This window comes from Rhinoraja longicauda, chromosome 24 (genome assembly GCF_053455715.1).
Source record: "Rhinoraja longicauda isolate Sanriku21f chromosome 24, sRhiLon1.1, whole genome shotgun sequence".
Lineage (NCBI taxonomy): Eukaryota > Metazoa > Chordata > Chondrichthyes > Rajiformes > Arhynchobatidae > Rhinoraja > Rhinoraja longicauda.
In genome coordinates this window covers 31,373,120-31,400,972 of record NC_135976.1, presented here as the reverse complement: position 1 = coordinate 31,400,972, position 27,853 = coordinate 31,373,120, and the positions used below count along the sequence as shown (strand labels likewise).

General features: G+C 45.4%; 1 protein-coding gene across 4 annotated transcripts in view; it reads right to left on the bottom strand.

The window, feature by feature from the left end:
* Window positions 1-329: 329 nt before the first annotated feature.
* The window catches only part of LOC144605575 (ethanolamine kinase 1-like), a 63,228-nt gene continuing 35,704 nt past the window's right edge, over window positions 330-27,853 (bottom strand). The window contains exons 5-9 of one of the 4 annotated variants that reach the window (XR_013548865.1): window positions 13,021-13,104; window positions 10,558-10,718; window positions 4,956-5,029; window positions 4,251-4,382; window positions 330-942 (exon numbers count right to left, since the gene is read on the bottom strand). Coding sequence is in view for 3 of the 4 variants with exons in the window: in XM_078420990.1 (XP_078277116.1) it covers window positions 4,310-4,382; window positions 4,956-5,029; window positions 10,558-10,718; window positions 13,021-13,104 (392 nt within the window). In the remaining variant the exon portion in view is untranslated. Of the gene's footprint in view, window positions 4,383-4,955; window positions 5,030-10,557; window positions 10,719-13,020; window positions 13,105-27,853 lie in introns of all 4 variants that reach the window. The other 3 variants (XM_078420990.1, XM_078420989.1, XM_078420992.1) reach the window with 3 other exon arrangements.

The window sequence follows — 27,853 nt, the reverse complement described above, 5'->3', positions numbered from 1 at the left end:
TGCCGACCAGCGATCCCCGCACATTAACACTGTCCTAGGGACGATTTACACCGAAGCCAGGTATACAAACCCAGGCCAAGATCGGGTAAATGCACATTGTCTTTCACTCAGAGTGCAGGGAGAGTGTTAGTGTGAGGGGGTCGCAGGTTGGCTGGGACTCAGTAGGCCCAAGTGCTTGTTTCCCTGCTGTGTCTCTTAACTAAACGAAACAATGGCTTATTGTGCTGTTAGATTTTTGCCGCGGGTTTGTTTGCAGGTTGGTTCTCTGAGACGCTCGCCAAATTAAATCCAGTTAAAAAAAAATACAACATGCCAAGTGCACAAAAAGAAATCTTCCAGAGATGACTTTATTTACAAGGTTATTTAGCAGTACCCTCAAAATGTTTACACGTTCACAGGAGGTAGACAATTTTATCCAGTCCCAGAACTCCTTTGCCACCACTTTTACCCGAGATAGCAGACTGTTCCCCCCCTCGTGTGGCAACATAGATCGTTACGTGCAGCCCAGAGCAAAGATTTAATCCAACAAAAAATGCAAACTGACACAGGTGCCACTTGCGAGGGAGATTAATGAAATGAGTTTGATCACACGGGAGGGTTAGAATTCACGAGCCAACTCTACTGCGACTAAGCGTTCTCAAGTCAAGTCCCGAAAACATTTTGCGATTTTGATTAACCACCGTAAGGTTTATGAACCAAGGCAAAACAGAACACAGATGATGGTTTTCACGTTCTCTCTGTGACAGGTCCGTTTCTTCCCTATTTACTCTGGAATCAAATTGCTTTGAGGAAAGCAGCGACTTGTTATCACAGGCATGCTGAACGAAGGGACAGCTCGGTCGCCAACTAGTGTCTGCGGGACTGTGCGTTAAATCGAACTGTTTTAAGAGAATCTTGGAGTCAGTGCTTCTCAGGTTAAGTGCCCCCGTCATTAATCAGATACTAAAAAAAAGGGAAGGAAAAAAAAAAATCTCTGCTCAGTCTAAAACTGGACAAAGTATACACACAGATAAATAGCATCGTTCACTGGTTTATAAACAAGCATCAAGAAAAAAAATTGCAGCATCGTAATTACAATATGCAACAGAAGATCTGCATTCCAGTAATCAGTTCGAAATACATCTCCACACTTGGGACAGGGGGTTGGACACAGATGAGATGACAGGAGTTGAGATGTTAAGACTGGTATCAGAGGCAGGGGGATCTGGGAGAGGGGAAGGGTAGGAAGAGGGAAGATTTGAAATGGTTAACATTCCAGTGGCTGAAATGTAGACAGAGCCATTCACAGTTCCCTCCTCTGGACCTCATTTTGCGCTCACCAAAGACACTAAAAGACTGGAGTAACTCAGCGGGTCAGGCAGCATCTCCGGAGAAAAGGAACAGGTGACACTTCGGGTCGAGACCTTTCTTCGGGACTCTCGACCCAAAACATATCCTTCGCCTCTTCCTTTTCTCCAGAGATGCTGCCCGACCCGCTGAGTTACTCCAGATTTGGCATCCATCTTGGGTTCAAACCAGCATCTGCAGTTCCTTCCCACTCCCCTCCACTGTGCTTGGAAAGGAGAAGAGAACCACAGAGGAAAACTCAAGGGCACTGGGAGGTGGCTGGTTTGCTGAACAATCTCTGGTATTCCGTCAGGATGATAACAATTCCCACAACGACACCACAGCTTCAGAGAGAAAAAGGGATTTCCCATTTTATAAAAAGTGGGACCAGTTTTGTTCATCACTATTTACAACCAGAGCAGTGAAGATCTCCATTAGAAACCAACTGCAACGTCACTGCAAAACTACAAGGCTGGTTAATGATGATGGAACCGGGCTGTTGCATGCACTGCCCAGCGCATGGACCGCCCTGCCCAGCGCATGCATGGACCGCACTGTCCAGCGCATGCACTGCCCTAACAAATGCATACCCTGCCCAGCGCATGGACCGCACTGTCCAGCGCATGCCCTGCCCAGCGCATGGACCGCCCTGCCCAGCGCATGCACTGCCCTAACGAATGCATGCACAGCCCAGCATGCATGCCCGGCCCAGCGCATGCAAGCCCTACTGCAGATGTTACAAAGCCGCCTTTGAAGGAGAGAGAGAGAGACATGAATTGGGAGTTGAGAGATTGGATCAGTAGGTGAGACCTCATGCAGTCATGTGGGAAGTCTCTTGAATCCTGCCGTTAAGGCAGATCACACAAGCTATCAATCACTGGTCAGGGTCCGGTAAACATCACACAAAGTTCAAAATGGAACAGGGGAGGGGTTGAGAAGCTTGCCGAAACGTTGTTCAAATGCCACTCCTTTGGTAATGGCCAAGCCTAGGCATGCTCTGAAGTTGAGAACGTACTCCTTCCCACTGTCCAATGATGACCCCAGCATGGCCAGGGAGGGCTTGTCTATCCAACTGGAGGCGAGTCAGGCCTTTCATGTGGTCAGAGTGGCGGGATCTGGCCAGGGACTGCAGCTAGACTAAAAGATGCTGCCATTTTAATACCACTACAAAAGGGAAGTCTCAGACCGATGAGAGATGCAGGGCAAAGTCAGACAGGCATTAGTTTAGAGGCACAGCGCGGAATCCCACACACGAGGGACAATTTACAATTTTCACCGAAGCCAATTAAGCTATAAACGTGCAAGTCTTTGGAGTGTGGGAGGAACGGAGCACCCGGAGAAAACCTATACAGTCACAGGGAGAACGTACAGGCAGCACCCGTAGTCAGGGTTTCTGGCACTAAGGCAGCAACTCTACCACTGCTCCCAGTGGAGAGCGAGAGACTGAGCAGTTAGAAGGTTGCAGGCTCTGGAGGCATGAAGGGTGGGCATCTTGAAGGGATCTATTCCCAACCTGTCAACGAGGGAGGGGTGGTGGGACCTGCAGGAGGCCGAGGGCAACCAGCACGGTTCTACAACCCATCGCCGCTGAAGTAGTTGTCAGGGATTGTGGGGAGAAGGAAGGAGAATGGGGTTAGGAGGGAGATCAGCCACGATTGAACGGCGGAGTAGACCGAATGGGCCGAATGGCCTAATTCCGCTCCTATCACTTGTGATCTCATGACAGTACATGCTGGATATAGTCAGCCAGTCGGTGAGCAACTGTTTTAGAGCAGCACTGGTCGAGTGGCTGCCTCACAACGCCAGACGCCCCAGCTTCATTCCCGACCTTGGCTGCTGCCTGCACGGAGTTTGCACGATCTACATGGGTAATCAGTTCCCTCCCACTTTGTAAAGATATGCATGTTGGCTGCTTAACTGGTCAATTGCCCCCCCCTCCCCCAAATTCTCGGCCATGAGCCAAAGCTTTTGTGCGGGCCAGCGGTCTAAAGGGTTGACGTCTGAGGGAGCAAAGGATTCCAGGCGTGTCCCCACTTTTAGCTGCAGGCATGCAACCCTGGCAGCTAACAAGTTGCCACTCAACAGGGCCAGGCCTTGTAGCCACCACTGCCTCTGTATCCATGGATACCCTGCCTATGTGCTCTGCATCTCTGGATCAGGAGTCAGTCTTAATGCCCCCTCCCAGTGCCAGTAGAGGAGGAGCATGTCCTGAGGCATGGGATGGCTCTCGCACTGTCCCCGGTTCAAGTCCCACTCCTGCTTGTGCTCACACGTTGAGTTTATTCATCAAACCACCACATGCATTCACTGAAGCCGCACGCATGCCCACTGTTAGGAACATCCTGCACTGCTCAGTGACAACTTCAGACTAAGTTCAAAGATGATTACCAGCCTTGCAGATGCTGATGTTTGGATTAGGACCCTTCTTCAGGCTGGGTCTGACTTCAGACTGAGCAGCCTTGCAATCTGGGTAGCGCGAGCTCAATAACCACATCTCCCTCTAAATAGTCAGTAAACGTTCCAACAAACAACCTATTGCTTCTCCGCCCTCCCTCCCTCCCTCCCACAGACAGTTTTGGTTTGCTCCTCAGCTTGTTCCCCATTGAGTGCAAGCTAGATCTGGAATGCCATTCAATTCCTGCGTTTCACAGGGCGATGACAAGGAATGCGATGGGGGAAACAAAGGGAGGGGGGGAGGGAAGGGAAAGAAACACTTTTTGTGTCTATGACTCCTGGCACAAAACAGGATTCAAACTAAAAGGAAAAGATGAAGCCAATGCTCTGGGCACGGTGTCTCCAGAGCCGTACCACAAGCAAGCAAGAGGTCAATAATTTGGGGGGAGGGGGGGAAGGGGCCTTGTTTGCTTCTCAAACCACAGGGATTAGGCTCAACGAGTTGCCGCAGAGGAAGGGAGTTTGTTTACTGATCGGACCGCCAGGGGCCCATTGTGTACCACGGTGATGGAATGCTGTTCGGCCCGCATCATGCCGGGCTTTGGAGAGCGGTGACGCGAGGCTTCATCTTGAAGTACTGGCTGAACCGCAGTACACTATACCTGCAAGACAAAACAGGATGGTCATTGAGGGGGGGGGGAAAGAACATCGACGGTGGCAGGTATCACCAGTCAAGGGTGGAGAGGGTTCAGGTGGTTTATGGAACTCCAGGTCAATGAAAAAGTATCCACTTTGCCCGAGAATGAGATTAGTGATTATGCACAGAGACGCAAGGAACCGCAGATGCTGGAATCTTGAAAAAACACAAAGCACTGGAGGAACTCAGCGGCTCAGGCAGTGTCTGCGGAGCAGATATGTTGGACAGAGGGCAAAGAAGGGTCTCAACCCAAAACATTGTTTTCCATTGCCTCCGCAGAAGCTGCCTGACCCACTGAGTTTCTCCTGCACCTTGTGTTTTGCAAGTGATTATGCGATGTTGCTTCTGGCTTGAATAGTTCTGTAATTATAGTTGGGGACAAATTTCTAGCTGCTGGTGGATGATTGGAATTTTTGTTCGCTCAGAGATTTTTTTTAAAAAAAGGTGTGTGGAATGGAATCTAACAATGGGGTGGGGAATACTGGCTCATGATGAGAGTTGAGCAGGGTATGGATGGTGTGAGCCCCTAGATACTTACCCTAAGAAATCGAAGTCTATTGTGGAATACTTGGCTTGAATCAGTGCCCAGAACCCCCAGAAGAAATGAGATGCCTGAAAGCAAAAATTTCAAAAAGGTCTATTTTAAGTTAATTTTCAATTATGTATCTAAGTTATTACTAGCACAGTCTTGTGTTTCTTTCACAGTGGCCTGGGGGGTCACAGAGAAAAGTGTGATTGGGCATGACTGTGTTAAATGTGCTCGTGAAATGATCTTGAATTAATTCTGGTACATTTGTTGGTATTTCCAGTCAACATGGGTAGGTATCTGGATTCTATCATTCATAAACCCATAAATCAAATTTAAATAGGCAACCCCAGACACATAATGTCAGGAGGTAATTAAACGAACTCCTAAAGATAAAAGCAAGACTTCCAAATTGTTTAAAATGTTGGTGTAACTGTGGTTTAGCCACACAGGGATTATCTGATCTGTGCATGGTGGACTGGAGGGTTAGAGTTTAGAGATACAGCGTGGAAACAGACCCTTCGGCCCAGCGAGTCTGTGCCAGCCCAGTGATCACCCTGCACATTAGCACTATCATACACACTAGGGACAATTTACAACTTTACCAAAGCCAATTGTCCTGCAAACCTGTACGTCTTTGGGATGTGGGAGGAAACCGGAGCACCTGGAGAAAAAACACGCTGTCACAGGGAGAACGTACAAACTCCGTACCGACAGCATCCCGTAGTCAGTGTCCAGACACACGATAAAGGGAACATTCACTAGAGTTCTAGAGTTCACTAGAGCAAGATAAAGTTCACTAAAGTCTGATTAAAGATAGTCCGAGCAACTCCAATGTGGTAGATGGTAGCTGTCTAGTTGGGGTGAGGATGGATTCCATTGCCTGATAACAGCTGGGAAGACATTTGCCATGTGTCACATTTGTTAGATGCAGTGACATTCTGTGTGTTGTGTGGGATGTAAATGCTCACTTGTTGAATTGTTCCAAATTTAGGTTAGCTTTTGACTTAAACAAATCATGGGATGTGGAGTAGTCGGGAGGCAGGGCCTGCACATATAAAAGGTATAGGAGATGAGAGGATCTCGTGCAATGTTATTAAATGGCAGTGTTATTTTTGTAAAAAGATTGCATGCTTCCATATAACCCGTGTGTGCGCATAATCCAACAGCATGTAATTCTGTTCTTGATGCATTTATTAAACTGCCCGTCTCAAATGCCACCTAACTTTTTAGTTTTAGTTTAGTTTGGAGGTACAGCGCGGAAACAGGCCCTTTGGCCCACCGAGTCTGCACCGACCAGCGATCCCTGCACACCTACACTATCCTACACACAATAGGGACAATTTACACTTATACCATGCCAATTAGCCCACAAACCTGTTCATCTTTGGAGTGTGGTAGGAAACCGAAGATCTCGGAGAAAGCCCACGCTTTCACGGGGAGAACGTACAAAAAGCACCCATAGTCGGGATTGAACCCGGGTCACTGGTACTGCAAGCGCTATAAGGCAGCAACTCTACCGTTACGCCATCATGCCACCCTAATTAGAACGCGCAGCTCTAAACTCAGTTGGGAAGCAAGGATCACAACATGAAACTTCACCGATTCCTCTCCTCCAGAGATGCTGCCTGACCCGCTGGGTAGCTCCAGCGGTTTGCGTCTCTCTTTTCTAATCTCAGTTCTTGGAGTTCTGCTTGCCACTTCTTGTCAATCCCTTCTTGTTTCCAGTGGTATGGAATAATACCCAAGGTCAGAACGTGCCCAGCATCTCAAAACCTACCAGCTCAAGATTTAATAGTTGCATATTTAGTTCAATAAAACAAACAAGAGTATTGAGTGTGGAGATTGGGAGGTCATTCTGCAGTGGTGAGGCCACATTTAGAGTATTGTGTTCAATTTTAGGCACCATGTTACAGGAAAGATTGTCAAGTTGGAAAAGGTGCAGAGAAGATTTAGGCGGATGTTGCCAGGACTAGAGGGCCTAAGCTATAGGGAGAGGTTGAGGAGACTCGGACTTCATTCCTTGGAGCACAGGAGGGGTGATCTCATGGAGGTATGAGAAAATCATGAGAGGAATAGATCGGGTGAGCATACAGTCTTTTGCCCAGAGTAGGGGAAATCGAGAACCAGAGGACATGGGTTTAAGGTGAGAGGGGGAAAATTTAATAGGAACATAAGGGTTGACTTAAATTATTATTTTATTTTTTTTACACAAAGGGTGGTGGGTGTATGGCACAAGCTGCCAGAGGAGGTAGTTGAGGCAGGTACTATTGCAACATTTAAGTAACATTTAAATAGGTACACGAGTAGGATAGGTTTAGAGGGATATGAGCCAAACGCAGGCAGGGTGGGACTAGTGTAGATGGGGCATGTTGATCAGAGCGGGCAAGTTGGGCCAAAGGGTATGTTTCCTCACTGAAGGCCTCTATGACTAACGGTACTGTATGCCAGGATACGTTATTACTTATGATCTAAATTTTGTGCCAACACAAGAGATTGTTCTGAACTTTGGCCAGGTCTGCACTTCAGTCTATACTTCCTTTACCATAGCACGATAAGTTACCAATCCAATTAAATAGATTACAAATTAAAAAAGAACTGCTCCACGACATAACTTGCATATCTTGACTCGCTCACCCACAACAGATCGTCATACTAGGCACAAAGGTGATCTATATATAACTTTTGGAAGAAATGCAAATGTGTGTGCCTGTGTTTATGGTGTGAGGGTGGGGAGGAAAAGGAGGCAAACGAGACCTTTTGTTCAAGACTCAGGCACATAGTGGGGCTCAGTGTTTAGAGATACAGCGCGGAAACAGGCACACTGAGTCCACGCCAATCATCGATCACCAATGCACACTAGTTCTATGTTATCCCACTTTCTATGTTATCTCACAGTTGTGGGTGAGCGAGTCAAGATATGCAAGTTATGTAGTGGAACAGTTCTTTTTTTATTTGTAATCTATTTAATTGGATTGGTAACGTTTTTGATTTCTCCAGTGCATTCAACACCATCCAGCCGGGGCTTCTGGGGGGTAAGCTGGAGCGCACAGGAGTGGATCACCACCTCACATCCTGGATTCTGGACTACCTCACCAACTGACCACAGTATGTGAGGACAAAGGACCTGGTCTCGGTCAGGGTGGTCTGCAGCACTGGGGTTCCGCAGGGAACAGTGCTAGCTCCATTCTTGTTCACCCTGTACACTGCGGACTTCAGGCACAGCTCTGCAAACTCCTATCTACAGAAGTTCGCTGACGACTCTGCCATCGTCAGCCTCATCACAGGCGACAATGACAGGGTGTACAGAGAACTGATCAAGGAGTTTGTGGACTGGTGCCAGTGGAACCGCCTCCGGATCAACACGGGGAAAACCCGGGAGATGGTGGTAGATTTCCGCAAGCGCAGCCAGGTCCCCCCGACACCGATGACCATCCAGAGAATGGACATCGAGAGGGTGGATTCTTATAAGTACCTGGGTGTCTACCTCAATAATAAATTGGACTGGACCGAAAACACCGATGCGCTATACAGAAAGGGCCAGAGCAGACTTTATCTGCTAAGGAGACTCAGGTTCTTTGGAGTGCAGGGGGCACTCCTAAGGACCTTCTGCAACACGGTGGTTGCTTCAGCTATCTTCTACGGAGTGGTCTGCTGGAGCAGCAGCATCTCAGCGGCGGAAGGGAAGAGACTCGACAAGCTGGTCAGGAAGGTTAGCTCTGTCCTGGGTTGCCCCCTCGACTCAGTGCAGGTGGTGGGAGAGAGGAGGATGATGGCAAAGTTAACATCGCTGCTGGACGACTCCCACCCGATGCAGAACACTGTCACTGCACTGAGTAGCTCCTTCAGTGACAGACTCCATCACTCCAAGTGCGTGAAGGAGAGATATAGGAGGTCCTTCCTTCCCGCTACTGTGAGACTGCACAACCAGCACTGCTCCCAGCAGACCAGTCAACAGTAACAGTTAAGAATACACAGAAAACTGATGACAATTTGTCCTTGTCTTTACTTTTATTTATAATGAATGATCTCTTGCTATCCACTTTGCAGCTGAAACACTGTAAATTTCCCCGGAGTGGGACGAATAAAGGAATATATTATTATTATTATTTCTCATCCACCCTACACGTCCACCCTACACGTTAGAGGCAACTTTCAGAGACCAATTAACGTACGAACCCACACGGCTGTGGAATGTGGGAGGAAACTGGACCACCTGGAGAAAACCCAGGGAGAACGTACAAACTGCACACGACAGCACCCAAGGTCAGGATCGATCCAGAGTCTCTGGAATTGTGAAGCAGCAGCTCCACCAGCTACACCACCCTAATTTAAAAACAAGACCACCAAATGGTGGCGAATCTGTGGAATACTTTGCCACAGAAGGCTGTAGAGGCCAAGTCAGTGGATATTTTTAAGGCAGAGATAGATAGATTCTTGATTAGTACGGGTGTCAAGAGGTTATGGGGAGAAGGCGGGATAGATAGATCAGCCGTGATTGAATGGCGGAGTAGACTTGATGGTCCGAATGGCCAATTTTTAATCCTATTCCTTATGACTTAAAACATCAGTCGCCATCTTAGTGAACAATAAATAGGGCACACCAGAGTCCACACAACCTTCTACATCAAACAAACCGCTCTAGCTTTGTGAGACAGGACTGATTTGACTGTGGTCCACACCCAGTCATTGTATAAACCTTGTTGATGTGCCTTTATTAGTGGTATGTCGCTCGGTTTGCTCAAGGAAAAATATCAAACCTTGGAGATACAAGGAGTGTTGTAAGAATGAAAACTATGAATAGACTACACGGGCTACAGGAACGGTGCGTCCGTGGTAGTAAAGATGCCTTCAACTACAAATCTTCCAATTCAACGTTTCATTCCATTTTAAATGCCAAACTGAGCATTTAAAATTTGCATTGTGTGCTGCATTAGAATCGTAGTACACGTGGCATTAAACAAGAATCTCCAGAGGTGCAGCACTCTGGAATGTTGTGGAGGCCACATTTAGAGCATTGTGTTCAGTTCTGGGCGCAATGTCATAGGAGATATGTTGTCAAGACGATACATGACCAGGATGTCGTCAGGACCCGAGGGCCTGAGCTATAGGAGCAGGTTGAGCTGGCTAGGACTCGATTCCTTGGAGCGCAGGAGGATGAGGGGTGATCTTATAGAGGTGTACAAAATCATGAGAGGAATAGATCGGGTAGATGCAGAGCGTCTTGCCCAGAGTAAGGGAATCGAGAACCTGAGGACATTGATTTAAGGCGAGGAGGGAAAAGATTTAACAGGAACCTGAGGAGTTTTTTTTTAATGATGCACAGGGTGGTGGGTGTATGGAACAAGCTGCCAGAGAAGGTCGTTGAGGCAGCTACTATCACAATGTTTAAGAAACATTTGGACAGGTACTTGGACAGGACAGGTTTAGAGGGATATGGGCCAAACGCAGCCAGGTGGGACTAATGTAGCTGGGACATGTTGGCTGGTGTGGGCAGGTTGGGCCGAAGGACCTGCTTCCACACTGTATGGTTGGGGGTGGGGGTGTGGAGGGAATGGCTGACAGGAGTGTTGGGACTCAAATGTTCCTGGTTAGGTTGACACCATGTACTTACCAAGGAGAACTTGTTGACTTGGACATACAGGGTGTGCACTTCATTGTCCGTTACCTCGCCTCCCTTGCTGCTAAATTGCTTACATGCTTCCAAGTAGGTTCTCAGCCACTCCATCTGCAAGGATTGGTCTGGGTACAAAGAGTAGTCTACCTCATTCACCCCTGGCAGAGAAAGAGGCAGTGTTACAATTACAAAATTCTACACGCGTACCAGAAATACACCAATCCATGCCAGAATTACCTTGCCAAATCTCGTTCTAGACATGTGAAATAATTGAAACACAAATCCCAAGTACACGCTCTTGACAGATGGGGGGGGAAATATGTGTAACTCGATGAAAAGGCTATTAAAATAACCTGAATTTTATTTTGCGACAAGTGTCCCTTTTGAAATTTCCAAAGCATTCTATTCCCAAGTAAACAAGTTTTGAAGTATAGTCAGTTACCGCCAATAATGGAAGAAATGAGAGCCAATTTGTTTGTTTGAAGTCATTCCTCATGACCTTTTACAATCACCCAGGTGAGTCTTAGTTTTGGAGATATAGCATGGAGACAGGGCCTTTAACCCAACCCTTCCATGTAGAACAAGGGTCTCAACCCGAAACGTTTCACTTATTCCTTCTCTCCAGAGATGCTGCCTGTCCTGCTGTGTAACTCCAGCAATCTGTGTCTATTTTCAGAACATAAATGACCCGCTCACATGAATTCTTCTGTTATCCCAGTTTCTCATCCATACTATACACATTGGGGGCAATTTACTGACGCCAATTAACCTACAAATCCCCACGTCTTTGGAATGTGAGAAGAAATCAGAGCACCCGGTCACAGGGAGAACATGCAAACTCTACACAAACAGCACCCAAGGTCAGGATTGATCCTGGGTCTCTCGCTGGGAGGCAGCAGGTCTACCAGCTGAACCGCCTTAATGAAAAACCTCACTTCATGTCCCATCCAACAGATGATTTCTGCCAAGTAAGACACTCCCCTGCATTGAAGTCGAGTTTATTGTGCTTGAGTCACTAGAATGGAATCCGAATGCCTTCTTGACTCAGTACAACTGAACCACGGCCAACACATAAGGAACAGAGGTCACATTGCGAAAATGAGCAGCAATGATTACTTTGAGAATAATGGCAAATTTATAAATAGAATGAGTTTGAAAAAGGGCCCAACCCAAAATGTCACCTATCCACTCCCTCCACAGATGCTGCCTGACCTACTGAGTTATTACAGCACTTTGCGTATTGATAGAAGGATAATGTTCTTATGATTATGACAGGGCTGTTTAGATTTCTGGCGTGACCAGAGGCGATAAGTGTACAGTAGTTACCAACAGATTAATAGGGCACAAAGCAGAACCCATTTTGCCTAAAGAGCAGCGAGAATTCAAAGCTCGAGACTACCAGCGGTGGTTTTGGAAGATAAAATAGATCTTTGGAAAGGATGAACAGCACTCGCGTCCAATCTCAATCCCACAAACATTCTTCCTCCTGCTTGGTAACGAATGAAATAAATCATGGAAATAGGCATAATATGGGGAAAAATGAAGAAGGGGCTTATTTGGAATGTGGACATGGACCAGTTGGAATAAGTGGCTACTTTGTTTAGTTTAGAGAAACAGGGCAGAAACACCAAGTCCGTGCCGACCAGCGATCCCCGCACATTAACACTACCCTACACACACTAGGGACAATTTTACATTTATACCAAGTCAATTAGCCTACAAACCTGTACGTCTTTGGAATGTGGGAGGAGACCGAAGATATCGGTTCTTCGAGAACCCACGCAGGTCACGGGGAGAAGGTACAAATTCCATTCAGACAGCACCTATAGTTAGGATCGAACCCTTGTCTCTGGCGCTGTGAGGCAGCAACTCCACTGCTGCGCCACCGTGCCGCCCTTAGTACGGGTGTCAGGGGTTATGGGGAGAAGGCAGGAGCTCTACCGCTACGCCACCGTGCAGCCATGGGCAATAAATGCAACTGAATAGCTTCTTACAGCATGCAAAAAGCCGAAGCATCATGAAGAATGTTGCACCCACGATGTGGACCATTCAGCTCCCGATCAGATAGCAACGCCATCTCCACACTTTGGAGCTATGGCCTTTGGCACCTCTGCCTATCAAGTCAATCCAGATTGGGACATTTTCGAATTACATCCACCGCAGAATAAATAAACTTTCTATTTTGAGTGCGGTGGTGGCTAGTAGGAGGTGGTGGGGAAGTGTTTTGCCGATTGCCACTACCCTGTGCATTAAACACTGTTTCCCAACATTAACCCAGCGTGAAAGCTGGGCACAGAATACTGGAGTAACTCAGCGGGGCAGACAACATCGCTGGATAGAATGAATGGGCGACGTTTCGGCTCGAGACAACTTCTTCAGACTTCAAAACATCACCCCTACATGGTTTGGCTTGCGAGAGGACGGGCGAGAGAGAGGGACTTTAGTTTTGAAAACACTCACCTGCAAATTCATTGAAGTGGTTTCCAATATCAAAGGCCTGGTAATTATAGCTGGAATACTCGTAGTCGATAAACTTCACCCAACCTACAAATAAAATTAACCAGGATTAATAATGTCTTCACAAAATTATAATCATCAAGACAGTCTAAATCCACAGTCAGACACACCATCATGTGGCCAGAGGTCACGTTTAGATCTCTTAACATTTGGGTTTCATTGAGATACATTCAGTTGTACCCAATGAACTTTGCACTAAACATTATTCACTTGCACTAAACGTTATTCACTTGCACTAAACGTTATTCACTTATTCCCCTTATCACGTATCTGACAACAGTGGATGGCTCGATTGTAATCATGTATTGTCTTTCCGCTGACTGGTTAGTACGCAATGAAAAAGGGGGTGCATGGTGGCACAGCGGTAGAGCTTCTACCTTACAGCGCCGGAGACCCGGGTTGGATCCTGACCACGGGTGCTGTCTGTATGGAGTTTGCGCGTTCTCCCCGTGACAGAGTGGGTTTTCTCTGAAATCTTCAGTTTCCTTCCCACACTCCAAAGACGTACAGGTTTGTAGGTTAATTGGCTTGGTATAAATGTAAATTGTCCCGAGTGTGTGTGTGTGTGTGTGTGTGTGTAGGATAGTTAATGTGCGGGGACCGCTGGTCAGCGCGGACTCGGTGGGCCTGTTTCCACTGTATAAATACCAGGCTGTATCACTAAACTAAACAAGCTTTTTCCACTGTAGCTCAGTGCACATGACATTAAACTAAACTCGTACATCGTAACTTCACTTATTGAAGCCACGGGAAAGGGACCAACGGGTTTTATTAAGAATAAATACAGAATAATTCCACGAATAGTTAGTTGTAACATACTTCCACTGGCCACAGACAACAATGGCTTTTGCATATCTAGAATAAATTGGCTCACAGTACAAAGTGCCAATTATTGGAGCGTTCGCACAATAAAGCCTTTGTATTGCATTATTTTTCAAATCTGGCATGAATCAAGAAACAGAGATCTAAACTTTCCTTCCACAACAGTTCGTCAAGATTGCTACAATGAGTATGATAAGTATCATGAATTGTCTGTGAAGTAGTGAATCTCAACACAAAGGTCATCACAGCAGAAGGGTGGCATGGTGGCACAGTGGTAGAGTTGTTGCCTCACAACGCAAGAGGCCAGGGTTCAATCCTGACTATGGGTGCTGTCCGTACCTTCTCCCTGTGACTGTGGGTTTTCTCTGGGCGCTTTGATTTCCTCCCACACTCCAAAGACATGCGGGTTTGTAGGTTAATTGCTTTGGGGGAGGGGAAGGGGGAGGGGGATAGGGAGAACTAAACTACCATATCGAAAAAGGCTTCTTGGGGAAAAAAGCCCCTATCCAGAAGTTTAAAAGCTCTGCTGGCATCAACTGCTTAAATACATGGACAGGAATGACATATAGGCATGAAAAGCAAGGACCACTGCCACAAATCGCCACCTAATGTAGAGAAGAATCAGACTGGGCAGGTACTTCAAACATAATTGACAAATTTAACACGTAAGTCAAACATGGATTAGCATTTTTTAATGAACCATTAATGCTAGCACTTTCACTAAATACTAAAGATAAAAGCTATTCGTCCAAGACCACATCGTCCATCATCCTGCAACTTGTTATTGTTCATAATGTGCTGACCTTTCACGAAAGCAGAATAGTCAGGATATTCCCGAAAGTGGCCAGGCCAAACAAAATATGCTGCCAATGTATAGCACAAAGTAATCGCACAAACAGAACAAACCATCTCCCTGCAACATTTCACTGACTTTAGCACCAAAAATATATTACTAGCCGAGAAACTAGTTTGCATTTGCAGTGCCCAGAATTTGATGTTTAGTTTAGAGATACAGCATGGAAACAGGCCCTTCAGCCCAACGAGTCTGTGCCAACCAGTGATCACCCGTTCACACTAGCTCCATGTTATCCCACATTCTCATCCACTCCTTACACACTGTGAGCAATTGACAGAGGCCGATTAACCTGCAAACCCGCACGTCTTTGGGATGTGGGAGGAAACTGGAGCACCCGACAGAAACCCACATGGTCACCGGTTGATTGTGCAAAGTCCACATACACAGCACCCGAGGTCAGGATGGTCTTTAGTGCTGTGAGGCAGCGGCTCCACCACCTGCACCAGACTATGCAACTGAGCTGACGACATGCACTCAGGGCAACAAAAACCTGTTATGTATGTTGCAGCCTTTAACAAAGCTTGTTTGCAGAACATACTTGGGACAAAGACCCATCATTTATTTATTTGCCTCTGTTCTCCAGAATTTGAGATTTGTAATAGAAAAAAAATCACATGTGGTTAAAGTGCACATTGTCAGATTTTATTAAAGGCCATTTTTACACATTTTGGTTTCACCATATAGAAATGGCAGCAGTGTTTATACATAGTCCCCCATTTCAGGGCACCATAACTTGGGACACATGGCTTCACAGGCGTTTGTAACTGCTCAGGTGTGTTTAATTGCCTTCTTCATGCAGGGAAAGAGAGCTCTCAGCACCCAGTCTTTCCTCCAGTCTTTCCATCACCCCTGGAAACTTTTATTGCTGTTTATCAACATGAGGACCAAAGTTGTGCCAATGAAAGTGAAAGAAGCCATTTTGAGACTGAGAAACAAGAATAAAACTGTTAGAGACATCAGCCAAAACCTAGGCTTACCAAAATCAACTGTTTGGAACATCATTAAGAAGAAAGAGCACCCGTGAGCCTACTAATCGCAAAGGGACTGGCAGGCCAAGGAAGACCTCCACAGCTGATGACAGAAGAATTCTCTATAATAACGAAAAATACCCAAACACCTGTCCGACAGATCAGAAACATTTTTCAGGAGTCAGGTGTGGATTTGTCAATGACCACTGTCCGCAGAAGACCTCATGAACAGAAATACAGAGAAATACACTGCAAGATGCAAAAATAGCCGCAAAAATAGGATGGCCAGGTTACAGTTTGCCAAGAAGTACTTAAGAGCAACCACAGTTCTGGAAAAAAGTCTTGTGGACAGATGAGACGAAGATTAACTTATATCAAAGTGATGGCAAGAGCAAAGTAAAGGGGAGAGCAGGAACTGCCCAAGATCCAAAGCATACCACCTCATCTGTGAAACACAGTGGAGGGGGTGTTATGGCCTGGGCATGTATGGCTGCTGAAGGGACTGGCTCACTTACCTTCTTTGATGATGGTTGTAGCATAATGAATTCTGAAGTGTATAGACACATCCTATCTGCTCAAGTTCAAACAAATGCCTCAAAACCCATTGGCCGGCAGTTCATTCTACAGCAAGACAATGATCCCAGACATACTGCCAAAGGAACAAAGGAGTTTTTCAAAGCTAAAAAATTGGTCAATTTTTAAGTGGCCGAGTCAATCACCCGATCTGAACCCAATTGAGCATGTCTTTTATATGCTGAAAAGAAAACTGAAGGGGACTAGCCCCCAAAGCAAGCTAAAGGTGGCTGCAATACAGGCCGGGCACATTATCACTCAGAGAAGACACCCAGCAATTGGTGATGTCCATGAATCACAAACTTCAAGCAGTCATTGCATGCAAAGGATATGCAACAAAATACTAAACATGACTACTTTCATTTACATGACATTGCTGTGTCCCAAACATTATGGTGCCCTGAAATGGGGGGGGGGGGGGACTATGTATAAACACTGCTGTAATTTCTACATGGTGAAACCAAAATGTATAAAAATGGCCTTTATTAAAATCTGACAATGTGCACTTTAACCACATGTGATTTTTTCTATTACAAATCTCAAATTGTGGAGTACAGAGGCAAATAAATAAATGATAGGTATTCGTCCCAAACATTATTTTTAAAGATTTTTTTAAGATTCAAGTCAAGTCAAGTCAAGTTTATTTGTCACATACGCATACACGATGTGCAGTGAAATGAAAGTGGCAATGCCTGCGGATTGTGCACAAGATTTTTATATGCTGTATTGAAAACTGAAGGGGACTAGCCCCCAAAACAATTATGGGGGGCACTGTAGTCTGCAGAAGGCTTCTGACCTGAAATATCAGCCATTCTTTCTTTTTGGAGCTACTGCCTGACCCACTGAGTTACTCCAGAACTTTTAGTTTCATTTATTGTCACGTGTACCACAGTACAGTTGCGGCTATCCAGTCAATGGAAAGACAATACATGATTACAATCGAGCCAATTACAGTGTATAGATACACAAGGAAATAAGGTTCAGTGCAAGGTAAAGTCAGTAAAATCCGATCAAAGATGGTCCCAAGGTCACCAATGATAGGTAGCAGTTCAAGACTGCTCTCTATCTCTTTGTGCCTATCTTTGGTATTAACAAGCATCTGCAGTTTGTTCCTACAGATACATAAGGTGACGAGCTCTGTTAAAGTTTGGATGACCGGAATTAATTAGTAAGAAAGGAGGAGAGACTAGAGGAGGAATGCCATAACCTAGTGCCTTGGAAGAAGATAGATGGAAGCCAATAATGAAACAATTAGATTTGGAATGATCAAGAGGCCAGAACTGGAGGGGACTGTAGCTGGATTTACACGGTACATTTTACACGGTACGATCCCAAAGCACTTCACAGCCAGGGGGCACATTACAGAGCTAATTTAGACAGGCAAGCAATGTGATCACAACCAGACAACGTGATATGGTGGTATCAGTTGAGAGATGAATTATTGATCAATAAAGCGGGGATAATTCCTGTCCTTCAAAGCTGCAGCTACTGCTGTTATGTGTAGGCAGGAACTGCAGATGCTGGTTTAAGCCGAAGATAGGCACAAAAAAAACTGGAGTAACTTAGCAGGACAGGCATCATCTCTGGAGAGAATGAATGGGTGGTGTTTCGGGTTGAGACCCTTATTCGAAGTCTTATTAAGCAGCAAGGAAGGCAGACACCATCTCAAACAAGAGATTGCATCTCCTTCAGTGCTAAACTGGACTCTTGTCCTGGATTTTTTTCAGTCTCTGGAGAGAAACTCTGCATAAGAGTTGCAAGAGCTGTCACGATGCCAATGTCCACATCCATAAAGCTGCATAAATAAAATGTGAGACTTTGCAACCATATCACTTTCATGAAACATTATAGCGGACCTCAGTTACAAGAACCTCTTTATAAAAATCAGTCACTTCATCGCACGACTGAACTTTAGCTTCTGCCCTCCTTTCCAGCAGCCATTGATATCCAACTCCACCCTTTGCCTTACCCATTGTGGGAATTGTGGGAAGCACTGAGCTGTTCTTCCATTTTGCCTTTCAACATGGCCCGCACTTCACTCTGTGAGAATCGAACTTTTGTCTATGGGCCACCTCGTCCAGGCCTGTCTTGCATAGGAGTCAAACATTTAATCAATACAAAGAACTTATGAACTCAAGGGTACACCGAGACTCCCTAATTTTCCCACATAGATAAGGAAGCCTGTTTCTCTGTGGAAAGGTACTGAATGCTAGATCACAATGGTTAACTCTGTAAACAAGTGTACGTGACTAACCTTGCTTCTATGCCATCAAAAATGATATAAAATACTGCATGCATTGTATCATGAAGACAATCTCTTGCTTGACTGTTCTCCTTGTCTGACAAGTTATTGCTAATAAAGTAGCTAGCTTCACGTCTAGTGTAAATTATTCCAACACCAGTTGTTAGTAAAACATTGCTCTAAATTAGCATTTTCTGCAGTTCTGTTGCACATTAAGCCACCTAACGAGAGTATTAAATCTCCCTTTGATCCTTTAAAATGTAAAAAGAATCAATCTCCCGAATCAATGAGGGAAACTCAAACTTTCCAGAGACCTGTTATTCAATTCAACGGACAAACATGGCGCTCGATTTACCGAGGTCCTTTACAGCTTCGATTTGGAAAATAGAACAGAAAATAAAAACAACTTACATTAGGAACATATAGAACCAAAGATAAGTTCATAAGTTATAGGAGCAGAATTAGGCCATTCGGCCTATCGAGTCCACTCTACCATTCAATCATGGCTGGTCTATCAACCCAATTCTCCTGCCTTTCCCCATAATCCCCGATACCCTTCCTAATCAAGAATCTGCCTTAGAATATCCATTGACTTGGCCTTCACAGCCGCCTGTGGCAATGAATTCCAGGTTTATCATTCATTGACTAAAGGAATTCCTCATCTCCTTTTAAAATGTACGTCCTTTTATTCTTATGCTACGGCTTCTGATCCTAGACTCCCCTACTTGAGGAACCATCCTCTCCACATCCATTCTATCCAGGCCTTTCACTATTTGTCAAGTTTCAATGATGCCCTCCCTCCCCCTCCCCCCCAAACTCCAGCGAGTACAGGCTTTCCCCGCTTTTATAGAAACATAGAAAATGGGTGCTGGAGGCCATTCGGCCCTTCGAGCCAGCACCACCATTCAATGTGATCTTGGCTGATCATCCAAAATCAGTAGCCCGTTCTAGCCTTTCCCCCATATCCTTTGATTCCCTTACCCCCAAGGGCTAAACCTAACTCTCTCAATGGCTCAAGGAATTATTTTTGGCAACTCAGATTGACTTTTGCACCCTCATTCATACAGGCAGCAAGCTCCTGATTATAATCATTAACTGAATTACTAAGTCTTTCCCCTTCTACCCATCTCTGTGCATCTGTATCTCCCAATCCTAGAAGTATCCCTGATTAAAAACCATTTCTCTATTTATCTTATCTAAACCCACCATGATTTCATGCAGACACCAAATGCTGGAGTAACTCAGCGGGTCAGGCAGCATCTCGGGAGAGAAGGAAAGGGTGACGTTTCGGGTCGAGACCCTTCTTCAGACTGATATCAGGGGAGGGGACGGGACAAAGGTAGAACGTAGTCGGAGACAGTAAAACTAGTGGGAGAAATGGGAAGGGGGAGGGGATAGAGAGGGAAAGCAAGGGCTATCCGAAGATTACATGCAACTCCAGAAAACTCACCCCAACCCTTCTCCTGAGCAATGGACCAGCCAGCTTCTCTAGTCTAGCCTTATAGCCACAGTCCCAAATCACAAGGATCATTCTTAGTTTAGTTCATTGTCACGTGTACCGAGGTACAGTGAAAGGCTTCTGTTGCGAGCTCACCAGTCAGCAGAAAGACAATACGTGATTTCAATCAAGCCATTCTAGCAAATCCATCGTGCACACCTCTAAAATCTTCATCAAAATTGGATGCAAAGCTGATCCGTCCAGTTTTACAAAGGTTAAACGTATACAAAAGCAAGTAGCGTATGAAACTCAGGATCCAATGTACTTTTAAAACCAATCCTAATTAGCACCACTCATTTTACAAGGTTTCAATTAACTTGTTTTCTAAACGACAGCAACTCAATTATGGTGTTTAGCCCTTGCATCAGTCACACTCCTCTCTCGGACTACATTATTTCAGCCCTTTGTTATACGCTACCTAATTAAAAAATGTGCACAGTGCAAGACTGTACAAACACCCCTCAAAACTGAACAGTTACTGAAAATGACCTACATTCCAACAACAGGCTGCACATTCCAGTAGTTAAGGCTTCAGCCGATAATTTCACTGCACGCTTAGCTACTTAGCAACCTGTAGAAAAAGGCATGACCAATGCCATTAAGCGTTGACGACTTTAGATTTTGCTGGCTGATGGCAAAGATGTCCCTTTTAAAAGGTGTAAGAAGGAACTGAAGATGCTGGTTTAAACCGAAGATAGATGCAAAATGCAGGAGTAACTCAGCGGGAAAGGCAGCATCTCTGGAGAGAAGGAACGTGTCTACCCTCTTAAAAGGATCACTCAACAATTGGTCTGCACAACATTGGCTTTTGGGGGACATAGCGGATTTGAGAAGGGATGGAGTGGAGTTTGCAAGGGTGTTCGTAGTCAACACCGCACAGGCGGTGTTGGGCAATAGAGTTGCTGCCTTACAGCACCAGCGGCCCGGGTTCCATCCTGATTGCAGGTACTGTTGGTGTTTATTTTCTCCCCGTGACCACGTCTGTTATCACTGGGCTGTTCCGGATTCTTGTCACACTTCAAGGACATACAGGTTTGTAGGTTAATTTGGCTTCCGTAAAAATTGTAAATTATCCCCGGTGTGTAGGATTGTGGCAAGTGCAGGGATTAGCTGATTAGCTCGTTCTCGGTAGGTCGGTATCTTTAAACTAAACTAAAAAAAACACCTTATTCCGAAACTTTGTTCTCAGACTCTGATTAATGAATACCTTGTATCAAAGTATCAGGGTCTAAAGATCTGTTCTGGGCCTAGCATATTGATGCAATCATAAAGAAAGCCCATCATGTCTCTACTTCCTTCAAAGATCGAGGAGATTTGGTATGTCGACGCACAGTCTTGAGCTCCACATGATTGTTTCCATCACAGCCTGGTTCAACAACTCAAATGCCCAGGAACGAAGATTACAGAGTGGTAGACATTGCCTGGCCCACCATAGGGATGGAACCCCCTGCTATGGAACAGATCTATCGGAGACGCTGCCTCAAAAAGGCAGCCAGCGTCAAAGACCCACACCACCCTGGCCATGGCCTCATTTTACCCCTAGGATCAGGTGGATGTAGGAGGCTGAACGCCGTGACCACCAGCTTCAAGAATAGCTTCTTCCCAACAACCATCAGTCTCTTGAACACTCCACAACACCAACCTTAACTATGATAGACACAAAGTGCTGGAGTAACTCGGGTCAGGCAGCATCTTTGAATGGGTGACATTTTGGGTCCGAACCCTTCTTCAGATTGACCCCAAACGTCACCTATCCTTTTTTTCTAGAGAGGCTGCCTGACCCAACAAGTTACTCCAGCACTTTGTGCCTGTCTTTCGTATAAATCTGCCTTTGCAGTTCCTTCCTACACATTTTGTAACCTTAACAATGGCTGCATAAAGGACTTTTTTAAAATACCTGTATTGGGGTTATCCATTTATTGTATTTTTATTACACAATATCATGTGCATCCTATTTACTGGTCTTTTATGCTGCCGCCAGTAAGAATTTCATTGTTCCGTTCTTGGCACAAGGTAATTAAACACTCTTGACTTAATTTAAATGAAACGTTATGATTTTCAGGAGCAAATCAATTGCTGCGCGTGTTAGCTGAGCAAGAGATTATCGTAACACAGTGAAGAATCACATGACAGCAGAGGAGTGATCCCCACGAGTGTGATACTGTGGTAAAAGAGGAAAAAAGGGAGAGGCAGCACAAAGCTGGCAGTGTGCACACGGGTGCTGTCTCAATCAACAAAGCCAGCATCAGATTAAACATGGTGCAAATGGGAAGAAACACTGACAGCATTGTACAGCAAGTAGGATGTACTAAGACAATGATGTGACACTGACAACAGAGTGAAATTCAACTAGGTTTCAATACTCGGAGCCCACCTAGTGAGATCTCACCGTCATTTAGCGCTTTCACAATAAAAACATTGTGAATTATCTGCACAATCTCTGCTGTCGTCACCTGCACAGAAAGGCACAGATATCCAGCTAGTGTTATTGACACAGACAGAAAGCTGGAGTAACTCAACAGGTCAGACAGCAAAGAGTGGGGATAAATAGGTCCCTTTCAGAATGGCAGGCAGTAACTAGTGGGGTTACAAGGCTCGGTGCTGGAACCGCAGCTATTTACAATATACATTAATGACTTGGATGAAGGGATTAAAAGTACCATTAGCAAATTTGCAGATGATACAAAGCTGGGTGGTAGTGTGAACTGTGAGGAAGATGCTATGAGGTTGCAGGGTGACATGGACAGGTTGTGTGAGTGGGCGGATGCATGGCAGATGTAGTTTAATGTGGATAAGTGTGAGGTTATCCACTTTGGTGGTAAGAATAGGAAGGCAGAGTATTATCTGAATGGTGTCAAGTTAGGAAAAGGGGACGTACAACGAGATCTGGGTGTCCTAGTGCATCAGTCACTGAAAGGAAGCATGCAGGTACAGCAGGCAGTGAAGAAAGCCAATGGAATGTTGGTCTTCATAACAAGAGGAGTTGAGTATAGGAGCCAAGAGGTCCTTCTGCAGTTGTACAGGGCCCTAGTGAGACCGCACCTGGAGTACTGTGTGCAGTTTATGGTCTCCAAATTTGAGGAAGGATATTCTTGCTATTGAGGGTGTGCAGCGTAGGTTTACTAGGTTAATTCCCGGAATGGCGGGACTGTCATATGTTGAAAGACAGGAGCGACTAGGCTTGTATACACTGGAATTTAGACGGACGAGAGGAGATCTTATTGAAACGTATAAGATTATTAAGGGGTTGGACACATTAGAGGCAGGAAACATGTTCCCAATGTTGGGGGAGTCCAGAACAAGGGGCCACAGTTTAAGAATAAGGGGTAGGCCATTTAGAACTGAGATGAGGAAAAACTTTTTCAGTCAGAGAGTTGTGAATCTGTGGAATTCTCTGCCTCAGAAGGCAGTGGAGGCCAATTCTCTGAATGTATTCAAGAGAGAGCTAGATAGAGCTCTTAAGGATAGCGGAGTCAGGGGGTATGGGGAGAAGGCAGGAACGGGGTACTGATTGAGAATGATCAGCCATGATCACATTGAATGGCGGTGCTGGTTTGAAGGGCCGAATGGCCTCCTCCTGCACCTATTGTCTATTGTCTATCTCTGGAGAAAAGGAATAGGCGACGTTTTGGGTTGAGACCCTTCTTCAGACCGAGAGTCAAGGGAGAGGGTAACTAGAGGTAAGATACAGAACAAAGCAGAGATAGACACATAAAACATAGGTGCAGGAGTAGCCCATTCGACCCTTCGAGCCAGCACCGCCATTCAATATGATCATGACCTCTCAAACCGGTAAAGAACGGGTGAAAAGAAAAATAGCAACACATCGGGATGGTCAATATTCCAGATTCAAAACCAAGCAGCAGAAGGTGGTTGGATCAGAGCCAGGCAAGTATCCCACAACTCCCGATGCATTCAATAATTTCACCATTGAGCCAAACTTAGAATAACTGATCATTTCTAAATATTGATTGTTGTTGTGTCTCACGTGCATGTCACGCTGCAACAAGAGTTTCATTGTCCCACTTCATATCTGGTGCGTATGGTAAATAAACACTTTTGACTCTTAATTTAATTTTCAGTTCCTTCCCAAAACATATCTATCCTGAATTCAAACGTTAATTGGTGCATCCAAGTCAAATCATTTTGTTTCATTTCCAAATAAAAAAAAGTAGAGTTTCAGGCAATAAATAAATAGATAAATTGAACAAATGAGAGTCATGTGGCGCAAACAAAATTAATTTGCCAGGGGCTAGAGCCTCAGAACAACGACAGCAATGCGGTCGCAAGATAGATATTGCTTAGGTCGTGGTTAGTAGCGATTGGAATAATTTCCTGCGGTTCGTAGTAACTTAGTATTAACTCATGCAGATCGTGAAACACTCCTGTTCAAGTAAACATCTCAGAGGCAGAGAAAGTGTCTCAAACCAAAATGTCACGTGTTTGTTTACTCCAGAGATGCTGCCTGACCCGCTAAGTTACTCCAGCACTTTATGACTATCTTCAGTGTAAGCCAGCATATGCTGTTCCTTCCTACACATCTTCAAGGCTAGGTGGCCTTAAATGGGTAACATGGCAGCAAATAACACAACATTGTACACGTATCCACAGGACATCCCAAACACGTTCTTGAAATGTTCAGAAACAGGAAAAATCAGTAGCTAATTTGCCCACAGCCAAGGTCCTGCAAACAATGAGCTACTGAATGATTTGGACCGAAAACCTACTTAAATCCTGATTAGTACGGGTGTCAGAGGTTTATGGAGAGATGGCAGGAGAATGAGGTTGAGAGGGAAGGATAGATCAGCCATGTTTGAATGGCGGAGTAGACCTGATGGGCCAAATGGCCCAAGTCTGCTCATTTAACCTATGAACTGATGAAAATGACCAGAGTGGAGAGATAAGTGTGTAGGAAGGAACTGCAGATGCTGGTATAAACTGAAGTTAGACTCAAAAAGCTGGAGTAACTCAGCGGGTCAAGCAGCATCTCCGGAGAAAAGGAAAAGGTGACATTTTAGGCTGAGTTACTCAGGTTTTTAGTGTCTCAGGTTTAGTTTTTAGTGTCTATCTGAAGAGTTGGCCATGACATTTCAGCAAGGTGGATGGAGTGGCAGTGGTGCGGCGATATTAAGGAGTAATTTTCTAATGCAAAGTTATATTGCAGGCCAGTTGATTAGCAGTAGTTTAACTCTGTCACTGAATGTTCAGGCAAGCTCAAGTGTCCCTTACAATTGACACCAGGGGCAACATTACTGAATCAAAACGGATAACTAAAGAAAACAAAAGAAGAATAGATCATTTAGTCCCGAGCATGTTTCGTGACTCTGATAACACCACATCTCGAAGTGTACATCCCCGTTAGAGTGAAGAGCAAAGCAAACAAACGCAAGGAAGCTTGGTTGACGAGGGAATCTAAGACGTCAGTCAAAAACAAGAAAGATACATGGGACAGGTGAAGGCAGCTGGGATCAAGTGCATCCCTGGAGGAGTTTCGGGAACTAAGGAGTAAACTAAAAAAGGAAATCAGAAGGGCAAAAAGGGGCCAGGAGATAGCTCTGGCAGGTAGCATTAAGGACAGTCCCAAAAGATTTTATAAATGCATAAGAGGGAAAAGGGTAACTAGAGAGTGGGACTTCTCAGAAATCAAAGCAGTCACCTGTGTGGAGCCACAGCATGTGGGCAAGATCCTAAATGAGTATTTCTCCTCTGCATTTACCGAGGAGAAAGACAGTAGGACGGAGGAAATTGGAGCAGCCACTGGAAGTGTCTTGAGAGCAGTCAGGGTTACTGTCGAAGAAGTACTGAAGGTAATGTCGTGTTTGAAGGTAGACAAGTCTCCAGGTATGATCTGTTATATACACAAGGACATTGTGGGAAACGAGGGGAAATTGCGGGAGGCCTGGTTGAAATTTACGAGTCGTCCTTAAATACAGGAGAGGTGTCGGAAGACTGGAGGGTGGTAAATGTTGTACCTCTTTTCAAGAAGGGCTGCAGGGAAAATGCTGGGAACTATTGGCCGGTGAGCTTAACATCTGTCATTGGAAAGTTACTGGAGAGTATTCTGAGGGATAGGATAAAAAGGCATTTGGATGGATAAGGGCTGTTTAGGGATAGTCAGCATGGTTTTGTACATGGGAGGTTGTGTCTCACAAATCTGATCGATTTTTTTGAGACACGACCAAAAAGGTTGATGAGGGCAGAGCTGTAGATGTTGTGTACATGGACTTCAGTAAGGCATTCAACAAGGGTTCCGCATGGTAGGGTGCTCTGGAAGGTTAGGTTGCATGGGATCCAAGGAGAGATAGCCGAATGGATAGCAAATTGGCTCCATGAAAGGAAGCAGAGGGTAATGGTGGAAGGTTGCTTCTCAGACTGGAGGCCTGTGGCTAGTGGTATGTCTCAGGGTTGAGTGCTGGGCCCGTTACTGTTTGTCATCTACATCAATGATTTGGATGAGAATGTACAGGGCAAGATTAGCAAGTTTGCTGATGATACAAAAGTTTGTGGTTTTGCAGATAGTGAAGATGGTTGTAAACGATTGCAGTAGGATCTGGATCGATTGGCCAGGTGGGCAGAGGAATGGTTGATGGAATTTAATACAGAGAAGTGAGAGGTGTTGCATTATGGGACGTCGAACAAGGGCAGGACCTACACAGTAAATGGTCGGCCTCTGGGTAGCGTTATGGAGCAGAGGGATCTAAGAGTACAGGTGCATTTTTCCTTGAAGGTCGAGTCGAAGGTAGATAAGGTGGTCAAAAAGGCTTTTGGCAATTTGGCCTTCATCAGTCAGAGTATTGAGTTTAGAAGTTGGGAGGTCATGTTGCAGTTGTATAAGATGTTGGTGAGACCGCATATGGAATATTGTGTTCAGTTCTGGATATCATGTTATAGGAAAGACATTGTCAAGCTTGAAAGGGTTCAGAAAAGATTAACGAGTATGTTGCCAGGACTAGAGGGTGTGAGCTATAGGGAGAGGTTGAGTAGGCTGGGTCTCTATTCCATGGAGGCAGGAGGATGAGGGAAGGTCTTATGGAGGTATACAAAATAATGAGAGGAATAGATCAGGTAGAGTCTTTTGCCCAGAGTAGGGGAATCGAGGACCAGAGCACATAGGTTCAAGGTGAAGGGGAAAAGATTGAATAGGAATCCAAGGGGTAACCTTTTCAAAGGGTGGTGGGTGTGTGGAACAAGCTGCCAGAGGAGGTAGTTGAGGCTGGGATTATCCCATTATTTAAGAAACAGTTAGACAGGCACATGGATAGGATAGGTTTGGAGGGATATGGACCAAGCGCAGGCAAGTGGGACTAGTGTAGCTGGGACATTGTTGGCCGGTGTGGGCGAGTTGGGCCGAAGGTCCTGTTTCCACACTGTATCACTCAATGACTCTATGACTTGTATCACACTGTATCACTCAATGACTCTATTAGTTCCACCTCATTCCATTCTCTCATCCACTCTCTACACACTGGGGACTATTGCAGACGCCAATTAACCCCGCCCATTTACGACATGGGAGAAAACTGGAGCACCTAGAGGAAACCCACGCAGTCACAGGGAGAACGTGCAAACTCCACTCAGACAGCACCCGAGGTCGGGATCGAACTAGGGCTTCTGACGCTGTAGGCAGCGGCTCAACCTGCTGCGCCACTTTACCTGTGTTTCCACTCCATCTTGTATCTTAAGTACCATTTTCCCATCAAGACAGTCATAGAAACATAGAAAATAGGTGCAGGAGTAGGCCATTCGGCCCTTCGAGCCAGTATTGCCATTCAATATGATCGTGGCTGATCATCCAGAATTAGTAACTCTGCTCCTGC